General features: G+C 39.5%; 1 protein-coding gene across 5 annotated transcripts in view; it reads left to right on the top strand.

Moving 5' to 3' along the window:
- The window catches only part of LARGE1 (LARGE xylosyl- and glucuronyltransferase 1), a 283,589-nt gene that overhangs the window by 124,304 nt on the left and 146,756 nt on the right, over nt 1-12,529 (top strand). For all 5 annotated transcript variants that reach the window (XM_084524041.1, XM_084524043.1, XM_084524044.1 and 2 more), the window contains one exon: nt 11,005-11,306. In XM_084524041.1, coding sequence (XP_084380167.1) covers nt 11,005-11,306 — 302 coding nt within the window. The remainder of the gene's footprint in view (nt 1-11,004; nt 11,307-12,529) is intronic.

The raw sequence follows: 12,529 nt of genomic DNA, 5'->3' as shown, positions 1-12,529 counted from the left end.
ATCTGTTATGACATTTTTCTCCATGAGGAGGACAGGAAACTAACTCATGAGCTATTTCATCTCTTGTCATAGGTAAAGATAAATGTCATAACACTGATCAGCCTTCATGTGTTCTGAATGTGCAGTTATTTGCATTTTCCCTCACTGTTCTTCAGGACTGAAGTGGCTTAAATGACAGGTGCAGCAAATGAAAAGTGCTGAGAATGTGTGGGGAAAACAGAAGATTCTCAATACTGAAAGATATTAATAACTTATGCACTGATATGTCATTGGTGAAATAACACTGATGTTATTTCATAACATCACATTAAACTAGAAATACAAACTAGCAGTATTTCTGTCTGCATGTGTAATCTTCAGATGCATTTAGAAAGAAGACAGATCATTGTTTTGAAAATCTGTTCCTTCTATTTGCTTTATATATATATATTTATATATATATGCTAATATCTGATGTTATTGGCCAGAGCTCTATCAGATTTGAGGTTCTTACAGATCTGGTTCCTTCAAAGGCAGAAACGTGCGATACAGGATTTGGATTTTTTTTTTCTTGATCCTTGAACAATCCTTGATGGTCAATCAGTATTCAGACAATCTCCTTTTCCAGCAGAATCAATCAAAATACCAGTGCATGGTTCTCTGATGGCATCTCTGTGCCAAGAGAGATTAAGGGATATAACATGCTTTCCAGCAGGTTTCAGCGGCACCAACCAGCCTGAACTAATACTGCAGCATTTCTGCAGATGTGTTGAAAATCAACTTTTGAGACTGCGTGTAACAGTGCTACCAGGTGACTTACAGCAATGTGCATAAACTCTAATATGGCTAAATCTGAAATTAATACTTAAGAGCCTAAGTGCCAGGTTTCAAAGAGGCCGACCACCTGCACTTCCTTAGGTCTCCATTTCTCAACACACCTCCCGTGTTTAACCAAAACCAAACTCTGATATCTTTTATTTTCCTATTCTGTGGTGATGTAAAGCATTCAAGGCTGTTAATAGTAAGCTTATGGTGAACTCTTAAACCTAAGTGGTACAGAAGCTACACTGGGGCAGCGTCATGGATTACATAAAGATCTTCCCAATTCTGTTGCACGTTTCCATATCCCTAAAGGAAATATGCCTATGGACTCCTCTAATATTAAGCAGGTCTGGGTATGCCTTGTCTGTCAGGCAGTTAGGAAAATGTGGAGAATTGCACACACAAATGTAATCTACACATTGTGTGCCTATCTGGATTCATGATACATTTTACCAGGAGAGCGTGGCAGATACCCAAGAATCACATTCAGGTAATGAAGTTCTAACTGGGAGAAAGTGAGATGAGAGAAAACTAAAGATAGGACCACATCATGATACTCAGTATTCCTTTGGAGGAAGGGCCACATCCAGATGTCATTGGCTGTCTAGGAATTCCAGGTGACCAGGCTCTCTTGGCATGGAACAGCTGTTAAAACTTCTTTTAAAGATACTAGGAAGCTTAGGTAAATGTTTTGAGGTATATGCAAAACTCTGTCATATATTATTTTGTTTATTAGGGAGTTCCTCATTGCATTTTATGGTTGCATTTTAACCGTTATGCTGGGTTAGCACTGCATTTTGCTCCAGCTTTTAGATGTCAGTATGTGTAAATGCATTGCTTCTGAATGGCTGGCCTGATGAGGGTAAGGAAGGATATGCAAAGCAGACTCTCTTGTCCAGGTTCCCCCAATCCAAGTGCTGTACAATCAGGAAATGCATTATAACATCCATTGTTGCTTCAGCAGGGAAAGTGTGCTTTACATATGCAAATACTGCTCAGAAGTTTAACTTAATAATTATCAGCTGGAGTCTATTGATGAACAGCTGAGGCAAATCATCAGCATCAGAATCTGAATTAACTACTACTAGGCTTTGATTGAGCATACTTGTCTCATGCTTCTGGTTACCGTGGCAATTATAGAAACCTATAGGTATTTTTATTATATTTTCTAAGTTTATAGATACTTATTTCTTATGCTCCTAAAAAAACACTGTAAAATGCTGAGTATTAAACTTTTCCCCTTCCTTTCTCTTCAACAGAGTTTTACTAAGCAGGAACCAACACAGAAGAGGTTTAGTTTTTACTTATCACTACCACGAATGATAGTCACAGAAATGTGTACAGCTGTGGGGATGCATTTGGGTGCGTGCTTTACATTAAAGAGCTGTAATGGTAGAATGTGTATCCTGCTAAATCAGGGCCTGAGAGGTTACATTAACACCGAGCTCGCACCGGAACGTAGAGTAATCTGGGGGCATAAGATAATCCAAATGGTTAATGAAAAAAGCAATGCGGCTCCTCCATAGGAAATCTTCACATTAACAGATCGCATTGTCTTTCCTCCCACTCCTACTGTACACCAGGGAAATTCAGCTGGCTACAAATACTTACCCTGCAGATATCATTCATATGCCTTTTCCTAAGTGTGCTTTATTATTCACATCACACTCCTACGGTCCCTCCACAGCTTCCCTTCTAATTATTCCCCGCTTGCCCATTGCCATGAATAACCAGTGGCATTCACCCACATTCTGCCATTTAAGGCAGTTAGCAGTCCGTCCTACTACGATTTGGATTGCTCATTTTCCAGGAGGTGTCACAATTTATTTAAATTCATCCAGAATGCAACTGAAGGTTTATAAATGAGTCGCTGGCTTCATCTTCAGGGCACAGACAACCACTGGACAGCGTTTTGTCTCTGCCCCCGTGGTGGGGCTGGTAGAGGGGATTGCTTCAGGGCAGAGACAGTCAGGCCAGCTTAGACCAGCTCTAGTGACCCTTTAAAGCAAGTTGGATGCTTTGCACTGCAGGAGATAAGAAGTGTTACATGACCCTTTCAGACAGCTAAGCTGTGGAAATGGTGACCTGTATCTGGATGGTGCTAATGGTTCGCCAAGGGTGATGATGTCTGCTACAGATCTAAAAGGGGTCATTTATTTGTGCTCCCAACTGACCACTGCTAATTGCAATGTGCTCAGTTATGACCAAAAGTCATTGCTAACTGATGGCTGATCATTGGCTCTGTAAATCAGTGCTTCTTCCAAAAATACTGTAGGCAGCACCTCAGGAACCTGGATACAGTGGTCATGGACAGAAGAGGTATTGATCCTCTTCTCCTGTCTCTGCAGTATTCCTGCAAAACTTTGTTGTAGGAGTTTTCCCTCCTGTACCTGTTTAGTGTCTGAACATCTGAGTCTTCCAGGTTGTCACATTGGCAATTTTTACCTGTGTGTAAAGCTTTTGAAAAGAAAAATAATATCCCTCTAGCTTTATGGAGCAAGAGCTTTCTTTTCTTCTCTGTCTCCTCCCCTTCCCCAACTGTTACAGAAGTAGTTTGCCAAAAAATCAACATCTTTACAGGATTGGGGCTTAGAGAAAATAACAATTCATCAAGAGCACAGATGGCTTATTTAGAATCTAATAGGTATTAAAACATTATTTTCCCCAAGCTTTACTCCTGATATTGATAATGTGTTATCTTTGCCAAGTTCCCCTCTTGATAACGTGTTATCTTTGTCAAGCCAAATCCCTGATAAAATCTTATTTTCAGTCAGTGCTTACTCTGATAAGACATTATTTTCTTACATCTCCACTCCCAGTGGAAAGTGGGGAAATGTTATTTTTAGTCCTTTTCTTGGAGAGGCATATATTTTGTCACGGCAGTGCAAAACAGGGAAAGGAAGGATGACAAGAAAATAGAAGAAAGGAAAAAAAAAGTCATTGTATTCTATAAAAGGAAATGAGTAAGTCACGTTAAAACTTATGGGCTCTTTTAAATTTCCTAATAAGCTGACATTCTTAGTGTTTCATTTGAAAAAATGAACTATTAAGAGAGCCATAGCCATATTCAGAAAAGATGCAGTATACGTTTAGGGTTTCTCTCCCTCTTTCTTCTTGCATTATGTTGCTACATAGTTTTTTCCTTTCATAGAGTATTTTACAGTTTACCATGCCTATTATCCCTGTTAGAAGTAACAGAATTAAATTCACTCAGCCAACGTACAAGCAGCTCTCTGCAGCAATGCAACATGATGCCATCATTGATGATACAATTACTAACTTTCTGAGACACAACCCCTTGCCTCATTTTGTGTGCACAGCAAATGCAGCGAGTGGTTCTTGGACTCCTGCTTAGGTTAATTAAAGAGATTGGAAGGTGTGCCATGAACAAGGCATGGAGTGCAGAAAGAAAAGGGATGCTTTGTACTTTATGAAGCTGAATCTGCCCTGGAAAATTGTTTCAGAATACCACTGAGTTCATTACATGATCTTCTTAAAACAAAGCTATTACAAGTGTCTTAAAACAAAGCTATTAAAAGCATCTGCTAACTCTTTTTTTTTTTTTTTTTTTTTCCCATTATCTGTGGTTGTAGACTCAGGATATGATTTACAAAAATGTTAAGCATATACAGTTGCATATACACATGATGAGGCCTGCCTTCTGAACAAATGAAGTGCAAAAAAGGTATTTTTTTTTACTTTTCAGTTCTCAGTTGTGCACCTAGAACTAGTATTTACTTTTGGCCTTAGGGGCTCCATAACTTTTCTGCCCTGCCTGTAAAGAGGAACTGATAGCACTTTTCCCTCAAATAAATTAGAAAAATGAGTGGTTGACATATGTGCAGTATTCAAGTATTGTAGTGATGAGCATCATACATGTAGGGCAATGAGGAAATAAGTCTTTTTTTTTTCAGAGCTGGGTGTTAGTGGTCATAAATTTCATGATGAGATAAAACAGGCCACCGAGCACCTGTAAGCACTATCCACCCTGTGCACACAGTGACGCCAAGTTCTTTGGAAAAATGTAGTGATCATGCAATTAGCAATCCTGTCATCAGGCACAAGGGAATGACAGCAATGACTAGACAGGAAACCATTGTTTCCACATGTCCAAACTTCACATGTCCAAATTTCTGAGTGTCTGATATGCACACCTAATTGTGGTTATAGGGGTTTGTGTGTGATACATATAACTTCCAAATCTATTGAGTGTAGAGGATTATTCTGTTCAAGAGTCAGAGCATCCTCACTGTGGCATCTTTCAATGATGTAACACCCAGAATCACCTCACATCACAGTAGATGAAGTTCTTTGTTCATAGATCTAGAACAAATTGCCTAGGCTATATTCCACTATTCAGATGATTATTTGGGCTGGGTTTTCTACTTCCAGCTGAGATCATGCTGCAGTGATGTACAAAAAGATGTAGGAGAAAAAAATGCCTTGGTGGATGTGGGAATAGGTTTCTTCAGATGCCTTAGCATCTACTTGTATAGGTATATAACTTAAAGTATCAAACAGTTAGCTAAAACGATTTTATTCATAGCAGCCCATATAACCAAATCTACCAGAGCGTCCAGCTGAGCAACATCACAGTGCTAAGGTGGTAGATGATTAAAGCTGAAAGGCTGAATATGTCGGCCAAAGGCTGTTGGCTGAATATGAGCCAGCAGTGTGCTCAGGTGGCCAAGAAGGCCAACGGCATCCTGGCTTGTATCAGGAACAGTGTGACCAGCAGGGCTAGGGAGGTGATCGTCCCCCTGTACTCAGCTCTGGTGAGGCCGCACCTCGAGTACTGTGTTCAGTTTTGGGCCCCTCGCTACAAGAAGGACATCGAGGTGCTTGAGCGGGTGCAGAGAAGGGCGACGAAGCTGGTGAGGGGCCTGGAGAACAAGTCCTACGAGGAGTGGCTGAGGGAGCTGGGCTTGTTCAGCCTGGAGAAGAGGAGGCTCAGGGGCGACCTTATCGCTCTCTATGGGTACCTCAAGGGAGGCTGTAGCGAGGTGGGGGTTGGCCTGTTCTCCCACGTGCCTGGTGACAGGACGAGGGGGAATGGGCTTAAGTTGAGCCAGGGGAGTTTTAGGTTAGATGTTAGGAAGAACTTCTTTACTGAAAGGGTTGTGAGGCATTGGAACAGGCTGCCCAGGGAAGTGGTGGAGTCACCATCCCTGGAAGTCTTCAAAAGACGTTTAGATGTAGAGCTTAGGGATATGGTTTAGTGGGGACTGCTAGCGTTAGGTCAGAGGTTGGACTCGATGATCTTGAGGTCTCTTCCAACCTAGAAATTCTGTGATTCTGTGATTCTGTGAGCTGAGCTAGAACTCCAAAAGAAAATGGATAATTTATCTGCTTACACAGAGCTTATGTGTCTCGAAGAGTCCTGATTGCAGTCTTTTTTTTTTTTGTCTTTTTTTTTTTTTTATTTCCCCTTGGGGTCTATGGAATTCTCAATAATGTTCTTTATGGGGAGAAGAATATCCATGGAGTTAACTTCAAATTATTTTGTTCATGGCCTTAGCAGGGGGAAATTCATGAGGGTGAACTCATGAGGCCCACTATCCTGATTCTTTCTGCAGAATGCTGGCTTTTGGTTAAAGTTGTTGTACCACTAGCCCTCAAAGGGTACACTGATAATGCTAATTTTCAAATGTGAGCAAATATGAAATGGAGGAGTGATGTTTTCTTGCATCTGTAATCAGACAGACTGAAACATTATCTGGGAGCAGCATGACTTCCTCTTATCTCAGAGGCAGCCTAGAGTTCACTGTCATCAGTTAATTCATTATGAAGGCATTCCACACTATTAGGCAGGGGACAAATAGCTAAAACACACAGAAACCTCTAGGCCTTGTAAAGATGCCAAAAAAACAAGTAGTTTGCGCTTAAGAAGAAATGTAAAAAATTAACGGGAAAAAAAAATCCCACAGCGTGCTATATAAATTTCCCTGCCTCTGTTAGTTCCTAACTTTTCAGTATTTGAGCTCAGATCAGTCGTCTGAGAAACTAAGGATCCCTGCTTCTGCATTTGTCTTCTCTTCTGAATCAGGGTGATTTTTTCTTTCCTTCATTCTGCTGCTTTCTCCCAGCCCTGCAGTTAACCTGTGGCTAAATTATGCTCTTCCCCCAGCAAGCTTCCAGTGCCTCTGGGTCCTTTTCAGGACTCTTTTCTCTCCAGGTCTCATTATTGCAAAGCTAGGGACCTGGTGTTAATGCTTATCCTTTAGGTTTTGTATATAAGAAAATTCCACTGCTTCAGTCCTTCTCCTTTCAAATACCCTGTGCTGGATTGCTTTCTCTAGGCTTTATTTCTTCTATTATCTTAAGGTGCGCTGCTTAATAATAAGGTTTAAAGACATCTCTTGCCTTAAGCACAGGCAACTCTACATATAATCTATCCATATAATCTATTGTATATTGCCAAGTTTTCTGAATTGTTGTACCTACTGTAATGGTAAGTCATTGGCTGCTGTCAACCACGAAACAATTATTCAAGTTTGTGGGCTTTTTTTTGGTTTGTTTTGTGGACAGTGTAATTTTGTAGGTCATTTTTATTTCTTTGGTACAGTTTTATTAGCACAGAAAGTCTGAGGTAAAAGGCTTGACACAGATAGAAAAAATATATTAAGTCTGAGACTGCCAAGGCCCAAAAATAGCCCCAAATGAAGTATAAAAAAATATAGCTTTATTATTATTTACTGCAGCATTCAAAAGCGCGCTACTTCCGTCAGAGCACAGCAATGTTCCTTGCAGTGTTCCCTGGGAGATCTCTTGTCCAAAAGTCACACAGACCTCGTTATATGTTATGTTATTTTATTTTGATTTAGATTAGATAAAAACTTCCTAGACATCAGCTAGAGCACTCTGCCAGTTACTTAAAACAATAAAACTGAAGTGCAGTGCAATCAGTTTAACATTTCCACCACGCTGCATGCACAGTCCATCAAATACTAGCGGTCCTTTATATTGTTGGCTTCTTCTTCAAAGGTGAGGTGAAGCACACAGCCCTTCCATTGCCTTGAAAACCAGTTGGAAGCAGAGCATGTGTTGGCATTTATCTGCTGGGCAGGAGCTCCCAAGGGACATCTTGCTGAGTCTGTATGCTCACTGAAGTCAAAGTATCTTCACATGCGCAGTCCTGGTAATAGGGCTTAAATCAAGCAGCACCCTGCCAACCTCAGTTGCAAAAATTATGAGCTAGACCTTCCTAAAATCAATATTTATGACAAAAAATTAGTTGATTTCTGAGTTTTAAGATTAAACTCAGTACACTTCTGATTCTACGCTTCCATTTCAAATGGGTCTTTTGATTGTCACAGTGCCATTTGCAGCAGGGAGTTGATGTGTTGTAAAAATACCAGATACATCAAGATACCTGAGAACAGTCAGACATATTAATAAAAATTAAAACAGTACGTGTCCAGCTGTATGAACCTTGATCAAGTTATCCCAGAAAATGGCTTGGATTTAGCACTTCATAACAAAACACGGATAACTTGCACAGTAAACCAGCACATTTCAAGTAGTTACATATTTCAGCTAGATGGTTGCGTAATTCTTGGTATGATTTTTGTTCTTCCTTTGATATACTGACACCAATACATGCTACCGAGAAGACAGTAATGGAGTTTATTGGGTTTTAAAGCCAAGGCTGCATAAATACTGAGCCGATCTCTTTAGTTGCTCTAACTTCCACTCTAAGACAGTAGGGTGATATTTTCTTCCTTCAGTCTCTCTCAGGCTGTGTTATATCTTTTAAGGATCGTGTAGAAACAGTTCAACTGTTCTGATGAGTATAGTTTCAACTGGTCTGATGTACAAAATTATCTCTATTTTGTTAATTTTTAATTTTGGCAAAGCAACATGTGTGACCTATAGATTTTTGCCCTTCGAGCAGCTGAAGAGATATCAAGCCTTTTCTACATTTTGAAATTTTGATGAATGTCATCCTGAGATTTACTGCTGTTTCTTTGTATCTTTACAAGTTGTAAATTTGTAAGTAAATTTGAGAAGGTGACAGAATGTGATGAGAAGAATGGGAAGAGATAAGTAACGTTCCTGTCATACTGGATAGTCACTAAGTAGGGAGCTAGGACTGACGATCAAGTTTTTGGCTAGATTTTCATTGTAATTGTATGCCTGGTGATAACACAAATAGTTTTTGTGTGTGTGTGTGGAATTGTAGGGGTGCTGTTTTTATCTGAGACTATCTATGCAATTCACTCTTGCTGTCCAGTAACAGGAATGAAATATAAGCACATGCAAATTAGTTTTAGTCTTCCTAGCATGGGTGTTTGTTAGCAGCTGAGAAACAAAGACAGCACAAATCAGCTGTACAACTAAATATTCAGGCTTTTCCAGGTGAACTTGCACTGTCCATGCTGGAGGCCTTGCAGTTACACTGACAATTCAGTGTCTTCCAAAAAGGATGGAGAGAGTTAAATCAGTATTTCATTGCACTTCTGATTGTAGCATGGCTCTGTCCTTAATGTTGGCGTTTCTGTACTGTTGCACCCCTGATTTTTCAGGCCTTTCAAATCTGCCATTTAATTTTTAATACTTGTTTAACGATTCAAGATCCAAAATATCAGCAGCCAAACTTCAGAATCTGTCTCAAAATTTTTTTTCAAGCTCAGACTTCTCCATCAGCTTTGCTAATGGTGGAAATGATAAATTAGAGAATTTTTGCAGGAGAAAGTCTGCAAGTGAGTACAAGATACTCTAACCAAATGTTGCATTAAAAACAGGATAGCTATTTTACATAGATAACAGGATGTGTGTACACCTGCATAACACAACAATGGAAATTTGCAATGAGGTTTTCATTTCTATAGCTGCTTTTTTCATAAACTCGGAATTGTTTGCCATTCATGTAAGTATGAAACAATGGAAAAGAACAAGCAATGAGCAGGTCTTTATAGCAGGGAGATAGCTTTGAGTCAGAGGATGAGAAATGTACTTGTTAAGAAGAACTGCTAAACAATTGCTGCATGATTTCTGTTTTGTAAACCACTCAGGCTTGTGTTTGTTTGATAAGGACAGGGGGATTCTGTGCTTTGGAGAAACTATTAAATAGCAAACTTTTTTTAATGCATACAAGTGGAAGGTTATTTCTGAGAAATACCTTGGCATAAGACATTTACATATCTTCACTGTAAAGGAACACCATGCTGATTATGTCACTGTGGATAATTCACTGTCTTGCTTTGTTTCAATTTGATTTTAATTGAACATTTTTAATCAGAGTTTAAATTAAGGCTTTTTTTTTTTACCACCTTTTAAGAGTTTGTACTGCATATATATATAATTTTGTTAAACATTATATGAAAGTACATCTCCTTTGACAACATATCAGCTGCATCCATATTTGCTTTCTTAAAATTTGATAGCAATAATTCACTTGGAAGGGTGGCAGAAAGTCTAGTAGTTGTATTTGGTAGAGGATCTTGGTTTGAGGTTAATTTATCTTTTTTGTACTTTACACCTAGCTCATTATTAATGCTGTTTTGAACAAAGGTACTTTTTGAAAATTTGAAAGTGAAGTCTTCATATTTCTTGAATATAACTTTTCATTTAAAGGTGTTGAATTAAACAACTTTGCTTTTTTCAAAATTCCCTTGTCTTTCTCAGGCAAAACGCTTTCCAGAATTTGATCCTCATGTGTACTGAATGTTTCTGTCCTTCCGAACTCCTCATTTCTCAGCAAGTGTATAATACAGTGTTGCTGAGCAAGCCCATCTGCTTCTCACATGCGAATCAGCTGGGGCTACTGTTTGGCCTGAAATGGTAACCAAACTGCTGCAGCTCAACTGTGGAGAAATAGGGAATAGGGAAATTATTTTATCTTGGATACGTTTCTAAAATATATTTAACCATATATTAATTGTCTTCGAATTGAATCCTTCTGTTCTTGACTGTCTTCCCAGACTAGAGACTGGCAGGAAGCCCTATCCAGAACAAAAGAAATACATGCTTATCTTTTAGTTTGATTTTAAAATTAGTAGAACCTGTAGCACACGGACCTTCAGCATCTGCCCAGGTTTACCATGTGCTGAACCATTTCCTTGAAGCTCCAAGCCTGTTCAAAGTGCTGTATTTGAAATACATCCCTGCCTCACAATTATTATATTTAAAAAAAAAAAAAAAAAAAAAGAATGCAGCTTCTGGTATATTCTGACAGAAGTGTTTTGTTCCCTTCTCCCGCAGATGGGAAGCCAGTGTCGCTGTCTCCACTTGAGTCCCAGCCCCACAGTCCTCGTTACACGGCCTCAAGCCAGAGGGACCGCGAGAGCCTGGAGGTCCGCATGCGGGAGGTGGAGGAGGAGAACCGCGCGCTGCGCAAGCAGCTCAGCCTGGCACAGAGCCGCAGCCCCTCGCACCACCGCGGCAATCACTCCAAGACCTACTCCATGGAAGAGGGCACAGGCGACAGCGAGAGCCTGCGGGCTGGCATTGTGGCGGGGAACAGCTCGGAGTGCGGGCAGCAACCAGCAGTGGAAAAATGCGAGGTACATACATGTAAACCACAGAAATCTGCCAGAAACAAAGCTCGATGGGTTTGATCCTTTACAGACATTGCAGATCACTATCTCCTTCCCCCCTCAAACTTCTAACTCAGAAATCATCCTCTAAAGGATCAACAGGCATTACTTTTTAGATTAAAAAAAAAAACAAAAAACAAACAAAAAAAAAAAAACACACAAAAAAAACAACTTTTAAGCATTTAATAATTTAAGCATTTTTTTGAATTATTTGATCAGATTTTTTTTGTCTTTTTCTTTCTTGTGGCCCTGAACTTGATGTAAAAGGCAAAGTTCTGTTCCAAGCTGAGTTCAGTGTTGCTGTGCTGTTAGAAGACCTGTAGCAAACAGACCCTGTATGTTTCTAAATGAAATGAAGGAGGCACCATGTTTTTAAATGCCTTATTCCCTGGTTTATGCACCTCTTCTAGAGTGACTCAGGGTTTTACTGTTAAATATATTGTTGTTTATGGAACCAGTTTATGCTTTTGAGTTGTTTTTCAGTGGTGTATCCAGATGCCACTGTGGAAGCACCTGCTCTGTGGTAGCTGTGCACAAGTGGTACTGTTAGCAGCGGAGGACCAGAGATCTAATTTTAAGAAGGTGTTTCAGGATTGTTTTCATTTGACTTTCCCCAGTCAACTGGTGAAAGCATCAAAAATAACTTTCTGGATTTACTTTTACAAATAAGGTAATACAGTATCACCTTTTATCTTGCTTTCTACCACTGGGAAGATAAAAACTGAAAGAAAATAAGTGGGAAAGAAAAAGAAGTCCTAATTAGCTCTTCAGGTAAAGTCTATTTAATAGGCAAATATTGCTTAAAAATGAATTCTCGTTTCCCAGTTCTGGGCATCTTTGTCTGGTGCTGTAAATGAATAAAAACAATGTTATTTTAAGGAGAGGGAAAAGGAGGAGTCTGTTTTTCATTTTCCCTCCTCCTGATAATAAGAGTCTTATTTTCCTCCCAAAAGCACTTTGGCATTTCTTTTAACAAGGGAAGGTTCAGGCCATCCATAAACAAACCTTACTTCCTCCTTATTATCATGCCAAGCTGTGATGAGCAGAGACTCAGTTCTGGGTTGTTCAATGTACCAAACTAGTTTGGGATTAAAAAAAAAAAAATAGTACGGCTTAACGGAGGAATAGTTTAAGTGGTCTTTCAGATTATAATGTGTTTTGCCAATAAATTTACTTGCTCAGTGGGGTTT

Source organism: Aythya ferina (assembly GCF_964211825.1).
Source record: "Aythya ferina genome assembly, chromosome: 1".
In the NCBI taxonomy this organism is placed as follows: Eukaryota; Metazoa; Chordata; class Aves; order Anseriformes; family Anatidae; genus Aythya; species Aythya ferina.
Note: the sequence above shows the minus strand (reverse complement) of the source record. Positions and strands in the feature narration are given on the sequence as shown.